The 23,431-nt window shown below is 43.9% G+C and overlaps 1 protein-coding gene across 1 annotated transcript in view; it reads right to left on the reverse strand.

Moving 5' to 3' along the window:
- The window catches only part of PHF20 (PHD finger protein 20), a 135,775-nt gene that overhangs the window by 34,195 nt on the left and 78,149 nt on the right, over positions 1-23,431 (reverse strand). Inside the window, exon 13 of the mRNA XM_082645833.1 lies at positions 10,409-10,687. Coding sequence (XP_082501959.1) covers positions 10,409-10,687 — 279 coding nt within the window. The remainder of the gene's footprint in view (positions 1-10,408; positions 10,688-23,431) is intronic.

Below are 23,431 nucleotides of genomic sequence, written 5' to 3' on the forward strand. Positions count from 1 at the left end.
AGCATTCATAGGCTCACCCTGGCTTCTGGATGAAGACTGTGAAGTCACATGTGGCCATAGGTGACAGAGCTCACAGGGAGAACTGCCCAGCAGGGACTAAGCTAACCCAGGTGAGTCCCTGAGGAACAGGGGCAGACAAGGTGACAACAGGCAGAGCTCACTCACTCGTTTGGACTACCCATGTGCACAGAAGTCTCCTACAGGGAGGCACTCCTATTCCCCACTCCAAGGCTCAGGGCCCAGGGCCAGGGCATCCTTCCATGGAATCCTAAAAGACAGCAGAGCCTAAAAGTGAGAGTATGTGTTCTGCAACTAGATTCAAATTGTGGCTCCACTACATGCTAGATGTGTCTATACTGGCTCAAGTTAATCCACCTCATCAGCACTTCAGTTTCTAATCCATAAAGTCATCACAATAGTACCTGCTTCATAGGGGTTTTTTTTGAGGATTACACAAGAAAATACAAGAACTTGCAACAGTGCCCGGCACAAAATTAGCTGTTGTTATCTCGTCTGTGATACTCTCTCCCTGGAAGGTGGTACTCATCTGTGGTCAGCTCTCTCTCTGAACAGCTTGACCAATTTGTTCCATGACCCACAGAACAGACACTTGGCTACAGAGCTTCTTCCTGAATGCCCAGACTTGGCTGGACAAAGAGCAACTTCCTGTCAGGGCTCTGGATCGGAGAGCAGCTTGTCGCCTGAGGAGGGCGAGGCTTTTCCAGATGGCCACTCGTCCGCTCCTCAGGCTGCAGGTGCCCATCAGGAGAAATACCAGAGCCCTTCTTGCTCCCTCTATACAGCCTGCTCCCTATTTCTCCCTCGGATCACTATGTTGTGATAGCAGAAGGACATCAGACTGCTGCTTCCAGGAGGGAAGAGGAGAAAAATGACATCACCCTCCCCTATGGGAGAACTGCTTGTACACCACAGAGCACTGCCACGTGCCAGGGACAAGCAGTGACCAGAGTCTGTTCTGACCTGTACAAGGGGAGGGCAACTCAAGGGCAGAGCAGGCGTGGGTATGCTCTTGGAGGGATTTTCACCACCTATCAGAGGAAATGGTCTCATGGCCTAACACCATCATTTCACCTTGTCTTTTTTTTTTTTTTTTTAAATATTTATTTATTTATTTATTTGGTTGCGCCGAGTCTTAGTTGCGGCTCTCGGGCTCCTCAGCTGCAGCATGTGGGCTCCTTAGTTGTGGCAGGTGGGCTCCTTAGTTGCAGCACACCAGCTCCTTAGTTGCAGCATGTGGGCTCCTCAGTTGCAGCTCGCCAGCTCCTTAGTTGCGGCGTGTGGGCTCCTTAGTTGTGGCATGCATGTGGGATCTAGTTCCCAGACCAGGGATTGAACCTGGGCCCCCTGCACTGGGAGCGTGGAGTCTTAACCACTGCACCACCAGGGAAGTCCCTCACCTTGTCTATTTTTCCAGCCTCATCTCCAATTAGTCCCCCACCATGGATCCCACCCAGACACTGGCCCAAAGGGGTCCTCCAATAAACCCCTCCCTCAAGCCCCCTGCCTTTTTCTACCTTGGCTCATACGGCAGAGACTGCCATGCATTCTCCAATACCCACTTTTCCCAAAGGGAAAAGAGTACACTTTCCAGCTTCCCCTGAGTGAGGTGTGGCCATGTACAGATCTTCTGGCATATGGGATATGAACAGAAGTGATGTGTGGCACTTCTGGGTTGTGCCCTTAAAAGAAAAAGGCATGCCTCGCCTTTCCCTTCGCAGCTGCTGAAAGACAGGCAAGGTGGTGAGGGATCTTGGTCCACACAGAGAGAGCAACACCTTGGGCTGGTGGGGCACTGAGGAGGAAGCTGGCCCTGGACACCTGGACACCTGCTCAGAGCCACAGCAGAGCCACTGTGGAGAGCCTACGGTTTGACCAAAGACAGAAATAAACCTCTGTCTTAAGCCAGCTTCTTTGGTATTCTCTTTAAGGCACCATAATCTATATCCTAATTAAGCTCCTATTTCTCCCTTCCCTTTAAGGGGAGAGGGCACGGTTCTGTGAGAAGGCCAGTCTAGAACCACAAGAAAAGATACAAAGAATTGTCCACTCCGGTGCTCCAAGGCTCCTTTTGGCCTAAAGCCAAGGTTTACCCAGAGTGAGAATATGAATGAAATGGATGTAACAACACGTAATGAGCACAGGTGAGCCTCCCTTTGATCCTCAAATATTCTTTCTGCAGCAAACCTCCACTCAGGACTGAACTCACCTATGCAGAATCAAACACAAGCACCAAGGAAGCCTAAGCTCACCCCTGGAAGAGAATTTACTAAATGGATTCTGGTATTCTATGAAACCTCATTTGGAAAAGCAAATCTAAACTGACCTTCCAAATTAACTTATGTGACTAAAGGCCTGGCTGAGCGAAGAGGAAACATCTGAAGGCCAGAATCAGAAGGGGTACCTTAGGGACAGACCACCATGACAGTGTGTTCCTCTCAATGCCTCTGAACTTTGTTCTGCTTGTTCCCAGCACAGGGATCCCTTTCCTATTCCCCTGCCTTCTGGTTCACTCCCTACCTACCCTCACACTTTAAGGCCTAACTCAAACGTCACCTCCTCCTCTCGACATCCCAGCCCCTGCTCTTCAGGCAAAATCTCAATCTGTGTTCCCACAACACTTCACACGTTCTCTACATAGAACTTAGTAGTTCTCACTTAGCTGTTTATGTGCTTTTCTCCCCACAAGAAAGAGCCCTGCCTCATTCATACCTAGTCCTACATCATCATTTTGGAAAGGAGGAAATCAGATCTGTGAAGAGCTCAGATCATAAATGAACAGGAACAGAATTGCTACTAAGATAGAGTCTGTGGACTTCAGACCAGAACTGCTTCTCCTGCCTAACTTTACCAGCAGGAAAATGGTTGGGGAGGATAGACCAAAAAGTAAACCTCTGCAGAGCGTTTTCTGGTCATGCTGGACCAGAAGCCCCAGAAATCTCCATCTGAGAAATCTATTAGAACCCAAGTTCCCATAATCAGAGTACTTGGCATAAAGGGAGTACTTTTTTACAGTAATTGTCCCCAAATAACTGTTTCCAATTACAGTACAGTAATTGTGCTGTCCCAAGCAGCACACATTCTGTAATATTTTGATTTTCACTTAAGCATAGCGTCAAGTTCACACTGCCTGTGAACTAGCACACAAGCTGCCTGGTGTCAGAGTCTCACCTTGAAACATCTCCCCAGTTGAACTCCCCCCACTGTCTGAAATTCCACCCCTAAAGATAAGAGCTTTCTTAGAAGCTGAGGTGAAAACTAGATATGCTGAGAGAACAGATGATCTGTTTAGCTGGTTTTATTCTTTCAAATCTTAAGAAATTTAGTCATCAGATTAATCAAGTACCCAGCAAATCCATGAGGAAATGGAAGAAGACTGATGTGAAAAAAGTGAGGGCAATGCCTGGAACAGGGGGTGCCTTCTGGAGGGCTGGGGCCTCTGGAATATGCTGAATATGCCTCTGTGTTTGCTCTCATTGGTATCCAGCGACGTGATGAAGGCTGAACATGTCTACTGACCCCAGTTCACAGATGGTGAGAACTGAGGCTCCTGCTGGTTAGTGGCAGAGGCAGGACGAGTGGCCAGGTTTTTAATTTCCCAGCTAGAGCACAGCAAGATGAACGGTCTAGTTTGCTTCAGCCTGGGAACTGCTGGCAATCTCAGCAATCAAGCCTGGGAGAGCTGTGAAATCGTCTTTGTGGTCTGTGGGGTCTGACATGGGGGTCTGTGGTCTTGTGGTCTGACATGGGGGTGTGTGTGGCGGGGGGAAATGTCCCTTTCTGGCTGCACAAACCTGCTCTCCATCTGAGAGGGTACAGGAATGACCAGTCTATACCCCAACATGGGTGAGAGGCCTGTGTGGTACACTCAGCCACCAAATTGACCAGTTTTACAAAGGACCAGCAGGGGGGTAACAAGTTAAAACACAGGGATTTAAAATACCCTTCTGTTCCCCCTAAAGCATTTTGTAACTGACCACCCCTGCCAGCCTGGCAAGTATTCCCATAGCAGATCTTGTTATTTTAAAACCTGTCAGGCAAATTTTCCCAATTCACCAAGGGACTTCCAAACCCCAGTGAAAGGGATCCTTCTGTATTGAGAGAGAATTTTAGAAATCCCATGTCGGTATATTGGTATGAGACCCAAATGCAGTACATAAAAATAGAAAATCACTCACTCAGGTTTCTTCATTTTATCAACATGGCAACACCTTGTCTGTCGGTCTTGCAGCTTATCAGAGGTCAGCTGAGTTTAGAACTCAGCTCTCTGACTGCCTGGGTTAATGTTTTCACTAAGATAAAGGCCTAGTATTTATTAAGAGTTTACTGTAGGCCAGACATTGTGCTAAGCATTTTACATTGGGTCATTTAATGTAACAAAGTTCTGAGGTAGGTAGGTATTCCCATTTCACAGATGGAGAAACTGAAGCTCACAGTTCTTTGCCCAAGGTCACAGAGGAAGCAAGTGGTGGAGGCTAGATTCAAATTCAGGTGTGCTGACTCCAAGCCTGCTCATATTACTCAACACAAATCAAGACGCTCAAGTACAGTTAATCAGGAATTCCAAAACCAAACAAGAGGTCCGCACACCCTCTTGTGCGGGAACACCCACCCTGTACTCAGGGCAAGGTGCCTCCTCGGACAATTACCATGATTATGTGTTATAATCACCATTCAGATAAGGAAACAGAACCCCAGCACCCCAGGAGTCTCCTTCCTGCCCCACTTTCAGTCATTCATCCACTTACCCCCAAGGAAAACCACTGTACTGACCTCAAACATAACAGATTCATTTTAATCTGTTTTCGAACTTTATATACATATCTACCATATCATATATATGAGTTTATGTTAGCTTCGTTGGCTCAACATTATATTTGTGAGATGTTGGTGGGTATAGCTGTAGCTCACTCACTCACTGCTGTATAGTATTCCACTGTATCAAGACACCACAATTTATTTACTCGATTTATTCTTCACATATTTATTTACTGTGAATAAACACTTGAGCTGTTTCCAATTTAGGGCTCTTAAGAACAGTGCTGCTTTGAACATGTGTGCACATTTCAAAATAATTTTAAATGCCTAACATAAAGACCTTTCCAGGATTTTTTGGGGGGGCAAGTAGTTTAACCTCCATGTTACATACTAGAAGGTGAGGGATTTAATCAATACCACAGAACTTCGAGTGGCAGAGCTGGGTCTCAAACTCAGACCTTCAGGCTCCCCGACCACTGCTCCTTCCTTCCTTCCACCACAGCACTGAAAAGGGAAGCAGGAGGGGAGGGTGCAGACTAAAGTCAGAGGTCAGCTGACCAGAGCCAACCAGCAAGCCAGGCCAATCCACAGAGAGAGGGGCTCAGAGAGAACCGTCCTCAGAGCAGACCAAATCCCTCACATCACGGTTTCCTCTCTCAGGCTGTCCGAGAATGGCGCTGCAGTGGGAGCCCAGCAGAAACAGGGGAGGTCTGTAACAATTCCGACTCTCATCTAAAAAGTACAGAACAAACGTTTTTCTCCTTGAGAAAAACAAGGAGATAATCATTTCAAATTCCTAAGATTGGGCAAACTTATGTCAGATAATACCAAAAGCTGGTGGGGATATAGACAAATCACAGAGCTGACAGGAATGTTGAAGTCAGAACCACCATTTTCAAATACATTCTGGTACATTAACTAAAACCCTTCCATCTAGCAATTCCTCTTCTAGGTAAATACTCAAAAGAAATGCTCACGCACAGGGGATGTGTACACAGGCAGTCCCTGAAGCATCATCCATTAAAGTAAAAAACTAGAAACCTCAATGACCCTGAGTAGGAAGGGGTTAAAGAAACTCTGGCATACTTAACTATTGTTTAAAAAAAAAAGTTACACCTACAAGGGGGGATGGGCGTGCCCAAAACCCCACAATACACCAGCTGAAGAATCAATGAGATCCACCTACAGGTTTCAACCGGGATGAAGATGAACATAATGCTAAACAAAAAGCAGCAAGTTCCAGAAGAGTAAGTATAATATGATACTATTTATACATATTTTTAAAACACACAAAACACTCTATCATTTACCAATATAAATGTTAATAACACTCGAAAATACTATATGGAGAGGAGGGATAAACTGGGAGACTGGGATTGACATAAACATACTACTTTATATAAAATAGATAACTAGGGCTTCCCTGGTGGCGCAGTGGTTGAGAGTCCACCTGCCGATGCAGGGGACACGGGTTCATGCCCCGGTCCAGGAAGATCCCACATGCCATGGAGCGGCTGGGCCCGTGAGCCATGGCCGCTGAGCCTGTGTGTCCGGAGCCTGTGCTCCGCAACGGGAGAGGCCACAACAGTGAGAGGCCCGCGTACCGAAAAAAAAAAAAAAAAAAAAAGATAACTAATAAGGACCTACTGTATAGTACAGGGAACTCTACTCAATACTCTGTAATGGTCTATATGGGGAAAGAATCTAAAAAAGAGTGGATATATGTATATATATAACTGAGTCACTTTACTGTACAGCAGAAACTAACACAACATTGTAAATCAACTATACTCCAGTAAAAAAATTTTTTTAATACTAGACATTATTTCTCAACATATATGCATGTATTTGGGAAAGCATAAAGGGAAAGAAAGGAAAAGCAATTCAGGGGGTTTATACTTCATCCTAGTGTTTTGTTTCCCTTAAAAAAAATCTGAAGGAAATATGGCAAAATGTTAACATTTTTTAAGTGTAGGTGGGGGTTAGATGCATACATGTTTGCTATATATAATCCTGTGTACTTTTCTATACATTTAAAATATTCCAAAATTTTTAAAATAAAAGACTAAAGTCACTACAATATTTTTTACCTATCAGATTAGCAATAATTTAAAATTTGATAATACTGATAAGATTGTAAAGAAACTGATGTGCATAACCAGTTGGTGGGAGATTACAAACTGGGACAAGCTCTTTGAAGGGTGATTTGGCATCATCTATCAGAAATTTAAATATGCATACCCTTTTCCCAAGCAAATCCCGCCTCCAGGAACTTATCGCATGAATTTATTCGTACAAAAGAGCAAATTAATCTTCAGGAAGGTTTACTTTGCTTTAGCACTTGGTAAGAGTGAAAAAATCGGTGAATCATAATTTTCTGTAGGAAAATGTTTAAAGTCCAGTACACCCATACAATGAAATAATGGCCACTGTCAAAATGAGATAGAGCCACGTATCTATACCGACATGAAATGAGGGCCAAGGTATCTTTAATGAAAAAAGCAAGCTGCATATGATACCAACTGTATAAAAAGATATTTTCTATTAGACATGAAAGAAATGTGCAGTTTGGATACGCACAGAAAATATCTGAAAAGTTATAAAAGAGTTTGCTAAAAATAGGTATATCTGCAAGGGAGGTGGGGCTACCAGTGGGAGGGAGGCTTTTCCCCTTAGTATTCTTTTGTATGGATTTTACAGCAATCATATGTCACTTTTATATTGGGGGGCGGCGTGTACAAAAACTTCAGATTCTAAACTTAGAGCCACTGAACTGGAATGCTGTAAAGCAGGGTCCAATAAATCTGTACTTTTTTTTTTTTTTTGCAGTACGCGGGCCTCTCACTGTTGTGGCCTCTCTCGCTGCGGAGCACAGGCTCCGGACGCGCAGGCTCAGCGGCCATGGCTCACGGGCCCAGCCGCTCCGCGGCATGTGGGATCTTCCTGGACCGGGGCACGAACCCGTGTCCCCTGCATGGGCAGGCGGACTCTCAACCACTGCGCCACCAGGGAAGCCCAAATCTGTACTTTTAACAAGTCACCCAGTGACTCCCAGGTAGGTGAGTTGGCCACTGCTCCAGGTGAGACCTGGGCCAGGTGACACATGGAGGGGAGAAAAGGATCTCACTGACAGGTCTCTCTCAAGTTCTCAGAAATAAGCTTGCCCCCAGAATGAACCATGTATTCAATGGCAGAGAGATATAAACTTATCTAAAGGACACAGAATGGCCACCAAAGCCAGTGGGACTGGCCAGTAAGACATTATTAACATCCCTAAGGAATCAGTGGCCCTAATAAAACAAGCACTGCCCAGGCAAGAGGATGCTCCCATCTAACAACTGAGCCTGTCCTTTCTTCTCTGTTCCAGGAACACCCACAACCAAGAGCACCAGGCAGAATGGGACCTAGGTTTCCTTTTTACTCCCCAGAAGAGAGGCATTTGATACAGTCGTTGAATGAACAAGTCCATCTCTCCGAGCCGGAGGCATCTCTAACTCCAGTGCTCAATAAACAAGGAGTTTGGGTAGCTGTTGGCTTCATTGTGAATAAATAACTGGCACCTGGCATTGAGCATCATCCACTGCTATCTGATTCAGACCACCCTGCTGTGAGAGATATCCATCCACTGGTGGGTACCTGAGCAGGACTCTGGTGAAGTCACTAAGGTGGAGAGTGCTGCCATGCCCTGCAGCCCACATGGGGAGCCCCTCCTGGGTGACTACTGGCCAGCTGGCCTTCCTCAGGCAGCTCCTTTTGGCTCAGTACTTGGGCTCGTCAAGTGCACAGCTAAACTGCCTACAGGTAGTCTACAGCTAGTAATCGAGCTGCATGGGCCAATTCTGTGGCCACCAGCCATATGCAGCTACTAGCACCGGAAATGGGGTTAGTCTGAACTGAAATGTTCAGTAAATGTAAAACACATACTGGATTTTTTTTTTAATTTATTTTATTTGTTTATTTTTGGCTGCATTGGGTCTTCGTTGCTGCGGGTGGGCTTTCTCTAGTTGTGGTGAGCAGGGGCTACTCTTTGCTGCAGTGCGTGGGCTTCTCATTGTGGTGGCTTCTCTTGTTGTGGAGCACGGGCTCTAGGCGCGTGGCCTACAGTAGTTGTGGCACGCGGGCTCAGTAGTTGTGGCTCACGGGTCCTAGAGCACAGGCTCAGTAGTTGTGGTGCACGGGCTTAGCTGCTCTGCAGCACATGGGATCTTCCCGGGCCAGGGCTTGAACCTGTGTCCCCTGAGTTGGCAGGCGGATTCTTAGCCACTGTACCACCAGGGAAGTCCCACATACTGGATTTTAAAGGCTTAATTAAAAAAAGGAATACATAATAGCTTATTAAATAGTAATTTCTATGCTGATTACATGCTGAAATGATAGTATTTTGGATATTTTGAGTTAACAAAATTTATTAAAAGAAATTTCAGGGACTTCCCTGGTGGTCCAGTGGTAAAGAATCCACCTGCCAATGCAGGGGACGTGGGTTTGTTCCCTGGTCAGGGAACTAAGATCCCACATGCTGCGGGGCAACTAAGCCCACACGCCACAACTAGAGAGCCCATGTACTGCAACCACTGAGCCCGCGAGCTCCAGAGCCCACACACCACAACTAAAGAGAAGCCCGCGTGCCACAACGAAGATCCTGCGTGCTGCAACTAAGACCCAACTCAGCCAAAAAAATAAATATTAAAAAAAAAAAGAAAGAAGTTTCACCTGTTTCAAAATGTGGCTACAAGAAAAAGTTACAGGCTGACTCACATTATATTTCTAATGGAAAATGCAGCACATATGACTAAGAAACTGTCACTTGACACATTATGTCTTCACAGCCTGGCTAAGAACTGACCTCTCACAGGGTCAGAGATCACCTTAGTCTGCATGGCTCTGACCTGCTGTCTGAAACCCAACTCTGTACTCCCTTGGGAACACTGTCAGATGTCCCAGGAGTTCCATATACCATCTAATGCCTATGTATTTTAACAGAGAAGTTCAAGCCAAAAAATATATAGTGATGTTACAATTTCAGGTAAAACGAAGCTGGGAAGCTTGCAGAATTTACTGGAAACTCATTAATTAATCTGAAATTCCCAAGGAACATGTAATTTTTCAATTTCTGTAAGTTTTAGAATAAGACGTGAACATGAGATTTTATGGTAACCCTTACTACCACCACTGTAGTTTCTATGTAAAATAAACAGTGTTGTTAGAAAACACCTTCGGTTGCAATTATGACAAAATTGGACCCAGAAGCAGAATCCCACATCACCTCTTAGTTCTTCTGTTCTGTTAGCAGGGATGGGATGACTGCACCCATGCTGTTCTGAGCACTAGTTCTCCTGCTGGCTTCTAACAGAGCTCCCTTTCCTTGACTGTTCCCACTCCATACCAAGAGTACCAAGACCTTCAGAGGCTAAGTGACTTTCTCAAGGTAACTTGAGCAGCAAGAGGTGGAGGTAAGAATGAGAGTCAGGTATTTCTACTTCCTCCAAGAAGGCTACAACTCCACAAGGCAATTCCTGAGGATCACTTGTCATTTTCAATTTTGAGGGATTCAACTGGACCAGACCAACCTAACACCCACTTTCTGTGTCAGCCTTTCATGATACAGATAACAACCCAGAACCAAAATGCTTACTTGGGGAACTGGCCGAGACCCGCTTCCTGGTCAGGCTCTCCTGGCTGGCCTTGTCTGAAGCTGAAGAGCCCCTCGTCTGGACATGCCTCTTTCCTGAGTTCTCCTCTGGCTCTGGTGACTTCTCCATTCCGTGGAAATACTTCATGTGATAGTGCAACAGTTTGGCTTTGCGGAAAAATTTTAAACAATCCACAACCTTGCACCTAAACTTGTGATCTAGGTCGACAGCTGGTGCTTTAGATGTCACAAAATCATCTGTTTTCTTACAAGTATTTGTTACTGAAAAAAACAAAAACAAAAAAAACAAAGATCCCTCATGCTTATTCGAATTATTACAATACATGCATTAACACAACGCATGGCAACAGAGAGTGAGAGAGCAGCATGCATATGTAGACGGAGACATCAATGACCACTGCTGTTTGAAAGAATGGTGTAACTTCAGGGTAAATAACAGAGACTCAACTGTGATTCATCTTTTGAAAGAAGAGATCAACTTTTTTTTTTTCTTTTTTAAAGCAGCCACACAAGTTCTCAGGGTTTCAGAAGAACAAGGGAAAATCCTAAAAAAAAAAAAAAAATCAGGGATCCAACCTAGCACTTGTTATTCATAGGTTGGACCAGATTCAGACTTTCTACCATCCTGATACCTTTGTGTAGACAAGACTAGAGAATATTCTGGTGGGATCTCTTTATGAAACTGAAAGGATCTTACAATGGTTTTTGCACAAGGAGAGTAACTATTACAAAGCTTTTAGTATTGAGCTTTTGAGATTTCACTACCGTGTACTCTGATCAAGAGGATTCAGAAAAGAAGAGGAAAAAAAGACAAGCAACTGAATGGAGCTGGAAGGCATGTGGAGAACTCGGAGAACTCAATGATAAAATTCAAAGAGACAAAAAAAAGTCTGACACCCTCTCCCCAAACCAAATAAACTGAAGGCAATGGTCTGTCATGAACCAGTGACAAAAAGTAATGCTGTCACAAGGAATTCATGAGTGTTAGAAACTCAGTTTATTGAAGTCCCTTCACAATGCCCTCACCCTAATGAGAGCAATCACCATAAACTCAAATCACTCCTACTCTACAGATTAAGTCACCCAAGAATATCCTGAATGGACGGAACTTTCTTGAGTGAATCAAATTTTTCCTAAATGCAATGACACAATTTCCATTAGAAGCGAACAGCATGGTGAACTTTTGGTAAATATTATGATTACTTTTTCAAGTACCATTCCATAATCAGAAGGAATAAAAAAAATTATTAAGCTCAATCTGAATCATCCTCTACATTTCAAAATCAGCACTAGGGTATGATTATAAAACTGGTAGGCTTGGGACTTCTCTGCTGGCACAGTGGTTAAGAATCCACCTGCCAATGCAGGGGACATGGGTTCAAGCCCTGGTCCGGGAAGATCCCACATACCGCAGAGTAACTAAGTCTGTGCACCACAACTCCTGAGCCTGCGCTCTAGAGACCATGAGCCACAACTACTGAGCCCCGCACGCCTAGAGCCTGTGCTCCGCAACAGGAGAAGCCACTGCAATGAGAAGCCTGCACACCACAATGAAAAGTAGCCCCCACTCGCTGCAGTGAGAGAAAGCCTGCATGCAGCAACGAAGATCCAATGCAGCCATACATACATACATACATACATACATACATACATAAAACTGGTAGGCTTGATGATCTGATGGATTCTGTTACATAGGCATTTAAACAAGTAACAAATTATATACACATACACATGCCAAAGCATAATGCCTTAAGTCACTTCCTATCCATGACAAGAGACATAACAAAGAGGTTCAAATCAGATACAGTTAAGAAAAAGTAACACGAAATGAAATGGAATGCATACTTCTCATACAAATAGTTGTACAGGAAAAACAAAAAAGTCAGTGAAGAAATTCAAAATTCAAACCTCCAATACATCCTAAAATTCTTTCTTAAAATACAAACAGGTCTTCCCTGGTGGCACAGTGGTTGAGAGTCCGCCTGCTGATGTAGGGGACATGGGTTCGTGCCCCGGTCCGGGAAGATCCCACATGCCGCGGAGCGGCTGGGCCCGTGAGCCATGGCCGCTGGGCCTGCGCGTCCGGAGCCTGTGCTCCGCAATGGGAGAGGCCACAACAGTGAGAGGCCCGCGTACCGCAAAAAAAAAAAATACAAACAGTTTCTGTGGAATTTCCTCCCCTTCGGCCTATTAAGTTGAACCATACAAATTTGCCGTTTTTGTAGGTTAAGAAAGGTTAGATATTGGCCATTTCATATGGTCGAACCTAATAGTTCCTTTTCCATCTGACAATGTTTCAAAAAAATCACTGCAGAAAATTCCACTTACCACTGTGTGAACAAAGCTAAGGTCTGAGGAAGTCAGAGAGCATCAACCCTGCCTACTATCACCTGAGGACCTCAGCAGTCAAGTTCAGCTACAGTAAACTCAGCCATCCGTTGGCTTGTGTTTGAAGCCCTGTTTGTGATCAACTTATTTATAATAGAAAAGAAGAATGCCAAACTACAAATACCTTTGAATTAAAAAAAAAAGTTAAAAATAATGAGAACTTTGAACCAATTCCATGAAGAATTGCCACTCTTTCTATTCAAAACCTTTGCACCCTTGTGTACACACACAGGCCATTTGCATAAGGCAAAGACAGGATGGTGGTTAAAAGTGTGGGCTCTGCAGCTGGACAGCCTGGTTCAAATCCTGGCTCCTCTAATTACTCCTGCCTCCTCAGTTTCCTCATGTGCATAGCGGAGATAGTAATAACAGTAACTACTTCAATGAGTTGTAAGAATTAAATGAATTATGTGCAAAGATTCTAAAAAAACATCTGGCGCATAATAAGTGTTCGATAAGTATTGGCTCTTATTACTATATAGTTATCATTTTGTTCAATATCCTGTGATAAACTAGAATGGAAAAGAATATTTAGGCGTCGGGAAGCGCTGGGAAAAAGGCCTGTGGGCCACCGGGGGACTCCTATCTTCATGGAGTTAAAGTCTTCCCGTCTGAGGAGCAGGCGCCCAATCCCGGGCAGATCCAGCACGTGGACACCGTAACTGCGCACTTCGGCTTCCCTCCTGCACCCGAGGAGCCCCTGGCCCTGGAAGGGGCCGGGGCGGGCACACTCGCTGACTCCGGGTGTCATCTCTGCCCAGAATGAGGGGGCACGGGGCCCCCAGGAGAGGGCACCCGGCTCGGCCTGTTGAGTGCCGGGCAGACTTCTTAGAGAAGAAACCTTTGAGCTGAGGCCTGAGGGATGAGTAGTAGTTCTTATGCCCCAGGGAGTGACGTGGGGTGGGAGAACCTAAGTCTCAGATTTTAGGAGCTTTGGACGCCACCACACTGAGCTCAGAGGAGGTTGCGTCTGCCTTATTGTTGTAGAGACCCTATTGTTAATGGGTTGGAGACTTTAAAGATGTTTAAAGTGTACCCAGGGTGCTGACAAGACAATGAAGACATTTGGATTGGACAGTGTGGCGGCCCCGAATGTGTAGCAGTCACCTTGACCGGGTGTGTAGCGGGTGGGGATAGGGGGATGACCCTGTGGCCACCATCCTGGCAGGAAGGGTGGGGTCCTGGGGGCTGAGATATCTTGCCTGGCTGGAGAGGAATATCCTGGTAGGAAGCGAATCCCCAGAGTTTGAGATGGGGAGAGAGGGCAGAGTCAAGGACAACACTGTAGTGCCAAGATTAGGTTCCTGGGCTGTAGCTTAAGGGGTTCTGTCAATGAGACTTAGCCTGAGACTACATTGGGTCTTTGTTTTCAGCTAACAGTTTTCCTTTTAATAAAGACCAGTAGAAGTTAAAAAAAAGAATATTTAGAAAAGAATGTATATATGTGTATATAGTATCATTTTGGACTTAAGAACAAGTGTACTTATAAACAGCCTTCCAGAAATTAACCTGCTCATAGCAGAAGGGCCTAAGTCCCCATCACTCCCAGCTTCACTGCATGCTCATTCCAGAGGCAGTATGGTATAATGCAAACAACCCAACTTTAAATCCCAGCTCTACTCTTCATTAGCTGCATAAATAAGCTGTGTATGGTTTTTTTAAACTGTTCTTATTATCCAGGTTCCTATCTATAAAAGGGAATACCACCCATTTCAAGAGTTGGAGAGAGGGCTATAAGATTTGGCACAAAACAGGCCAAGTATATATATTATTTTATATATATTATTAAAATATATTTTTATATTATTTCAAATATAAAATAATCTTGATAAACAGGCTTATGTCATTTATGGAATGTGGCAAGAGACAGATACTGGGTTGGCCAAAAGTTTCATTTGGTTTTTTCCGTAAGATGGCTCTAGTTGCACTTGTCTTTAACTTCATACGAAACAATTTTGCTAGATTGTATGTGACAGCTGTCATATCAGCATGCATTAAAAAAAAACTTATCAAAATTGGTGAATTTTTGTGTAGCCATTTTTAATACTGAAGATGGAAAAAAAAGCAACATTTTCAGCATATTATGCTTTATTATTTCAAGAAAGGTAAAAACTCAACTAAAACGCAAAAAAAAGATTTGTGCAGTGTACGGAGAAGTTGGAACTGATCGAATGTGTCAAAAGTGGTTTGCGCGGGCTTCCCTGGTGGCGCAGTGGTTGAGAGTCCACCTGCCGATGCAGGGTACACGGGTTCATGCCCCGGTCCGGGTAGATCCCACATGCCGTGGAGCGGCTAGGCCCATGAGCCATAGCTGCTGAGCCTGCGCGTCCGGGGCCTGTGCTCCGTAACGGGAGAGGCCACAACAGTGAGAGGCCCGCGTACGGCAAAAAAAAAAAAAAAAAAAAGTGGTTTGCGAAGTTTCATGCTAGAGATTTCTCGCTAGATGATGCTCCACGGTAAGGCAAACCAGTTGAAATGAGGTTGACAATGATCAAATCAAGACATTAATTGAGAACAATCAACGTTATACCACGAGGGAGATAGCCGACATACTCAAAAGATCCAAATCAAGCGCTGAAAATCATTTGCACCAGCTTGGTTACGTTCATCGCTTTGATGTTTGGATTCCACATAAGTTAAGCAAAAAAAGCCCTCCTGACAGTATTTCTGCATGCGATTCTCTACTTAAACATAATGAAAACGTTCCGTTTTTAAAAGATTGTGACGGGCAATGAAAAGTGGATACTGTACAACAGCAGCCCCCAACCTTTTTGGCACCAGGGACTGGTTTCCTGGAAGACAATTTTTCCACGGACCTTGGAGGTGGGGGGGTGGGGGCGGGGCGATGGTCCAGGCAGTAATGGGGGCAGCAGATAAAGCTTCGCTCGCTCGCCCGCCGCTCACCTCCTGCTGTGTGGTCCAGTTCCTAACAGTCCTCGGACCAGTACCAGTCTGCGGCCCGGGGATTGGGGGCCCCTACTATACAATAATGGGGAACAGAAGAGACCGTGGGGCAAGCAAAATGAACCACCACCGACCACACCAAAGGCCAGTCTTCATCCAAAGAAGGTGATGTGTATATGGTGGGATTGGAAAGGAGTCCTCTATTATGAGTTCCTGCTGGAAAACCAAACGATTAACTCCAACAAGTACTGCCCCCAATTAGACCAACTGAAAGCAGCACTCGATGAAAAGCATCCAGAATTAGTCAACAAAAAACGCATAATCTTCCATCAGGATAATGCAAGACCACCTGTTTCTTTGATGACCAGGCAAAAACTTACAGCTTGGCTGGGAAGTTCTGATTCATCCACCATATTCATCAGATACTGCCCCTTTGGATTTCCATTTATTTCAGTCTTTACAAAATTCTCTTAATGGAAAAATTCCCTGGAAGACTGTAAAAGGCACCTGGAACAGTTCTTTGCTCAAAAAGATAAAAAGTTTGGGGAAGATGGAATTATGAATTTGCCTGAAAAATGGCAGAAGATAGTGGAACATAAGGGTGAGTACGTTGTTCAATAAAGTTCCTGGTGAAAATGAAAAATGTGTCTTTTATTTTTGCTTAAGGCAAAGGCACTTTTTGGCCAACCCAATATTATAATTATCAACCAGAGTGAAACATTCCTTTGACCAGCCCTCATAAGCTCTGGCTGGGAGACACATCACTCTGTAAGCATTCAGTTTTGTCTACATCCTACTAGAAATGTGAAATCCAAAACCAACCACAAGATTCCTAGCATGGCCATTCAGTGGCATTATTACCCCCACCTTTCAGGACATCTTACTTTCACTAATTCAGCCTCCCCCAAATTTTAAAAAATAATTATATTACATGGTGCTGGACAGTACACCAAGCTTGATCCACCAAAATCCTGAACTTTGTCCTGTTTGTCTTTTTAAAATACAAGTGCATTTCCATTTCCCCCAAAAGTTTTATCAAACTATACGCTGGAAGTTACATTTAACCCTAATAAACTCCATCTTATTATTTTAGTCCAAGAATTTTATAACTCGTTTCTGTAATCCTATGTATTCTTAGGTCTTTATCCAAGCTGCTGATAAATATCCAGTAGGACAGAGCTGAGGACAGCCTTCAGAATAAGCTTCAGGCTGACACCGATCAATTAATGTACACTCTGGGTAGAGTTACCTGAACCTATTGAACTGCACCTGTGCAAATTACCAATGCACTCATATATCTATTTCCTCCTTGTCCACAGATAGATTTTAAAAGTGATATGGTCAAACTATCTGCTGAAATAAAGATATACCTAGTCTGACAGTGCTATACTAAACCCCCAAAATTCATATGGTGAAACCTAATTCCCAATGTGATGGTATTTGGAGGTAGAGCTTTTGGGAAGTGATTAGGTCATAAAGGCAGTGCTCTCATGAATAAGACTAGCACCCTTATAAAAGAGACCTCAGAATTCTCCCTTGCCCGTTCCTCCATGTGAGGTTACTGTGAGAATATAGCTGTTTATCAACTAGGAAGCTGGCCCTCACCAGACACTGAATCTGCTGGCACCTTGATCTTGAACTTCCCAGACTCCAGAACTGTGAGAAATACATTTCTGTTGTTTATAAGCCACCCAGTCCATGGTATTCTGTTATAGCAGCCCAAATGGATTAAGACAGATAGTCTACCAATCCAGTAAGCCTCTCAGAAGGAAATACGTTTAGTTTGGCAGGATAAAAACTCTTCGCCCCCAAAAGCAAAACCCTTGATTCCTCACAGGTAAGCAGAAAGTGGAAACAGCTGGTCCTCCAAAGGTAAACAAGCTTGGCACTCAGGTGGCCACCTGCCTCAGAGGTGGTACTAGGATCAAAGAGGCTCAGGTAAACAGATAAACTCCCCAAGAGAAAAGACACTACCTGGTGTCACTATCATGAAGCCCCTGGCCAAACCAAGAACTCTTTTCAAGATGGCAACGTTAATAAGACAAAATGAGTTGCTGGTTTTTGTCTGAAGGAATAAGAAAGGCTTGAGAATTATGAATCTTCAACCACGGAAGTTCAGGAAGTAATAAGATTCCCCCCATAAACTCAACTCAGTGAAGTATATATATAACTCATTGATATGCAAGCCCTTCTGATTATAAGCCAGTAAATATAACCTACCTTGCAATGTGGAGAAAACACAATCAACACGAGCATCAGGGTGAGACAAGCAGCAAAGAGGGTATAAATTAATTGTGGATAATAGCCTGTGACAAAATCTGATAAGTTAAACAATTAACTGTAACTTCAGGGACTTCTATGGTGGTCCAGTGGTAAACAGTCCATCTTCCAGTGCAGGGAGCACTGGTTCGATCCCTGGTCAGGGAACTAAGATCCCACATGCCGCAGGGCAACTAAGCTTGTGCACCTCAATGAGAGAGAGCCTGTGTGCCGCAAACTACAGAGCCCACGTGCCCTGGAGCCTGCATGCTGCAACTAGAGAGAAGGCTGCGCACTGCAACAAAGACCTGGCACAGCCAAAAAAATAAGGAAAATAAATAAATAAATAACATAAATATTTAAAAAAGAAAACAAAACTATAACTTCAGACTCACAAATGAAGTAGATCAAACACCCCAAAACTTAAGTAACTGCTCCTTTTTCATGAAGGTCTTGCAAACTGAACCCAACAAATTTTTTAGAGATATGAAAAACTGCATTTTCCAGACTTCACAATTTTATCCTAATTTTCCCATATGGCAGCCAAATGAGCCCTCTGTATGCACAATGAAAACTGCCAGTCCAGCCGGTGCAGGCCTCTGGCACACCTCTCCCACGTGCAAACCAAGCCCTGTTCAGCCTTCAAAGGCCACCTACTTGTACGATGCTTTTTCCTTGGTCTCTGAGCAAAAAACATTCTATCCTGCCTTCTTTGAATTCCCATAAGTACTTCATGGAAAATAAATCTTGTAGTATCTGTCCCTTTCTATTTGTATTACAGTTAGTTCTGTTCATTCCTTATTCTAAAATATTGAAATGAGGAATGTGCTCTATTCTTTACTCCTACAGTACTCAACTCAGTGTATTACTACTTCAAACAAGAGAGTTAGCCTCTCCAAGACAGTTTCCTTATCATTAAATGGGAATAAAAATACTTATTTCACAAGGCTCCCACATGTTTCCATGAGGTATTAGAAGAGAAAGCCCATTACTAACTGCAATAGGTTACTGGAACATTAGCCGTCATCTGAGTTGGCACTGACCTCACAGTTGTTTGCTTCCAACAAAGTTATGCATAATCCCAGCCAGGGATCCATGTACCAGGGCACGACCTGACAAAATTTAACATCTAATTACCCCACTTTATTAATCAAACACTGAGGTGTTAGTGGTAATTAATAAAAGCACAACAGCAAAATGATGCAACCAGTAAAAATGTTTTACATTTTAAAAGTAAGAATTTTAAAATAGAATATGCACAGCGTAACTATGCTAAAGAAAACCCTCAAAAGAAAGTTTCAGCAAAACAAAATTATATATAAGAATAACATATAAAATAGTGTATTTTTTGTTTAGAATTGTAAGAATATAAACAATGGTACCCATTTTGCATTTGAGATTCCAAGGTAAAAAAAACTGATTTTTTCCCTATTCTTCCATGTTATAATACCCATATTATTTCACAGTGGAAAGAATACAATTATTTTATATATTATACTACATTCCTCCCCAGAATGGTGTTCCTGTGACAAAAGAAACATGATCATGGAAGCACGGTCAAGCAACCAGGAGAGTCAATGGTTGCCAAAAGGGCCTGGGCCACAGTCTACAAAAATCCCAAGTCTCACACACAGTGTCTATTTCCCAATGGGAGGACAGTTCATTTGGAACATATGTCACTGATGGCACCAGCTAAATGACATTATCCACTCTAGGGATACTATGGTCCTTTGTCAACATGAGAGCAGTTACTAGGCGATAAAGGGCAGAAAATATGTAAATAAAATCCTCCAGGGAGTGGGACTTCCCTGGTGGTCCAGTGGTTAAGACTCAGTGCTCCCAATGCAGGGGGCCCGGATTCAATCCCTGGTCAGGGAACTAGATCTCACATGCCGCAACCAAAGATCCCACATGCCACAACTAAAGACCCGGCACAGCCAAATAAATTAAAAAAAAAAAAAAAAAATCCTCCAGGGAGCCTGGTTCAAAAGCGAGGGGTAATCAAATTGTCCTTGGGATAGAGGGTAAACTACTGAAACCAATTTATTTTTGTTTTAGAAAGTAGTATGGAAATCAGTATTTGCAAGTAGTTATGGGTATTACCATTTAAATGCTGTGCTCTTCCTCATGTTGAACATATTTTTGTATGGAAGAATTGAGGCAAAGCATTAGAGCTCTATCCTAGGCTCCCAGGCTCAAAATCCCAAGTCACCCTCTGCCCTTGCCTCTCACAAATTACTACTATACCTTGGTATATGAGGGGAAAAATGGCCCACAGAATTTGAATTTGCTTTTAATAATGGCGTAACTCTAAGGAATGTTCTCTTTTTTTTTTCTTTTTTTCTGGGGGGGAAGGGTAGAAATAGACTATAAAATGTCTCTTAATAATCCTGCCTCCTGGTATTCATGCCCATGTGTAATCCCCTCTCCTTGAGTGTGGGCAGGACCTATAACTTGCCTCTAATAGAACAGGCAAAGGTGACAGCATGTCACTTTCATAATTATGTTATGTAAGATTGTAACACCCATCTTACTAGCAGGCACTCTCCCTTGCGGGCTAGATGCAACAAGCTGCTATGTTGTGACCTACTCTATGGAGAAGCCCATGTGGCAAGGAACTGAGAGTGCCCACTAAAAAACTGTAGCTCTCGGGACTTCCCTGGTGGTGCAGTGGTTAAGAATCCGCCTGCCAATGCAGGGGACACAGGTTCGAGCCCTGGTCCAGGAAGATCCCACATGCTGCGGAGCACTAAGCCTGTGTACCACAACTACTGAGCCTGTGCTCTAGAGCCCGCGAGCTGCAACTACTGAAGCCTGCACACCTAGAGCCCATGCTCCTCAACAAGAGATGCAACGTCAAAGAGTGGCCCATGCACCGCAAGGAAGAGTAGCCCCCGCTCACTGCAACTAGAGAAAGCCTGCGCGCAGCAACGAAGACCCAACGCAGCCATAAACAGAAAGAAAAGAAAGAAAAAAGAGAGGGAGGGAGGGAGGGAGGAAGGAAGGGAGGAAGAAGAGTATTTAAAAAAAATAAAACTGTAGCTCTCAGTCTGACAGCCTGCAAGGAACTGAATGCTGCCAACAACCATGTGAGCCTGGAAACAGACCCTTCTCCAGTAGATTTTTCAGATGAGAACACAGCCCTGGCCAACCCCTTGATTTCAGCCTTGCAGAGAACTCTGTTAAGCTGTGCCTAGACTCCTCAACCCACAGAAACTGTGAGAAAATAAATATGTTGTTTTAAGCTACTATGTTTGTGGTAATATTGTCACACAGCAATAGATAACACAGAGTAGGATCAGAAGCTCTCTTGTTTTCTATTTGCTGGGGCAATGCTTTATACTTTCCCTTTTATGATAAGCATATATCACCTTTATAATAAAAAAGGTTTTTAAACTATGTTTTCTGAAACTTGGCTTAGAAATAATGTTCTATATAACCCCCCTTTTATTAAATTTATTTTATTTATTTATTTTTGACTGCGTTGGGTCTTCGTTGCTTCACGTGGGCTTTCTCTACTTGCAGCAAGCGGGGTCTACTCTTTGTTGTGGAGCACGGGCTCTAGGCATGCGGGCTTCAGTAGTTGTTTTGTATACCCATTGCCAGTACCTCAAAATCTCACAGTTGGATTGACTATGATGATGGTATTCACTCTGGCTGGCAATACTCAGTCTGGAATTCTAAGCCCATGTCAATCTAAGCACCATCTTGCTTTCTAAACTCATCTCCCATTAATTAATCCACAATGAGCCCTCAGCAGCTGCTTCATGCTCTCATAGCTTGCACCACTGCTCAGGCTGTGCCTGCTCCCTGCCATTCCTCACTGCCTCAGCCAAGTCTTTACTTCCACTCAGACCCAGCTCACTCCGAATGCAGGAAGGCATCCAGATGGCCCTGGCTCTCAGGGACCACATGCTATCAACTCCTGGCACAAATGACTATCTACTGCACCCCGCCTTTAGCACTGCAGACCTGCTCCTGGATCTGCTGTCTGTCACTTCTCCAGACAGAGAATAAGGCTCATCGTCTTGTATTTCCTCAGCAGTGACCCCTAATACAGTTGGTATTCTTGTCAACAAAGATACCACATGACCCCAGTAGTTTAATACTTTTTGAAATGTACTTGAAATTCTATAACGAATAAAACTTTTTTCAGGTCTGTGAAGGAATAACTTTCTCAGCTGTAAAACAACAAAAAGCAACCAAAGAGAAATGTAAACACATTTAAATATTCACAATTAGTCCAGTCAAATGTTTAGAATTAAAAAATAACAAAATGTCCATAAACAGAGGAACAGTTAAATAATTTATGGGAAGTGTGCACTATGTAATCCTAATCAGTCATTTAAAAGAATGAAGTAGCTCTGTACTTACTGATACTGATATGGATAATCTCAAGATACACTGTTAAATGAAAACAGGAAGTTGCCCAGTACATACTGTATGACCCCATGCATGGTTACAGAGGGGAAAAATGTTATTATGAAAATGCATAGAGGGACTTCCCTGGTGGCAGAGTGAATAAGAATCCACCTGCCAGGCTTCCCTGGTGGCGCAGTGGTTGAGAGTCTGCCTGCTGATGCAGGGGATGCGGGTTCGTGGCCCGGTCCGCGAAGATCCCACATGGCACAGAGCAACTAAGCATGGAATCTGGTTGAACATATACAGGAATTCTTTCCATTATTTTTGCAAGTTTTTATAAGTCTTAAATTATTTCAAAATAAAAACGTCTTTAAAATACATCTAAAAAATACTTTGAGGTCACAGAATAGCTAAGTGTGAGGAAAGCAACCCTGCCAAGGCTATCCACATTCAGCCCTCACAAAAATCACTGAGCATTTATTCCACAAGATGGCAGAGCTGCCTCAAATGCCAGAGCTGTTCCATATGCAGCTAACGCCCCTCTTCTGCTCTAGACTAGATAGTGTTGCCTTCCCAGCTCTTCCTCCTGCTGCCCAAGAGCCTCCTTCACACAGATTTCTCAGATCATGACTCCATCCCAAGTTAGAAATTCCAAGACTGGCACCAGCTCAGGACAGCAACCTCTAAACAGTGACTAAAACAGCAGCATCCTGGCCTCCAGGGGCCTCGCTGGATGTTTCTGAGGATGATCCCGCCCTCCTTCCTGCTTACTTACATAACACATTCCTGGTGAATGAGTTCTCAACAACCCCCCCTCTCTCCCAGCAATCTTTCTGGATGTCCTGTACTCACCACTAAGCCCATGTTCCAAAAGAAACACCAGGAACACCATTCAGTTTCCAGATCAACACTTCCTCCCCTCCTCACATTAAAGAATTCCAAAGGCACCACCCTGCCTGGAGTACTGACATCACTTGTACCACACACTGCTCCTTAGTAGGCCACTCGGTAGTTGTGGCTTGCGGGCTCTAGAGCACAGGCTCAATAGTTGTGGTGCACAGGCTTAGCTGCTCTACAGCATGTGGGATCTTC

This window comes from Mesoplodon mirus (genome assembly GCF_964341445.2).
Source record: "Mesoplodon mirus genome assembly, chromosome: 15".
NCBI lineage: Eukaryota > Metazoa > Chordata > Mammalia > Artiodactyla > Ziphiidae > Mesoplodon > Mesoplodon mirus.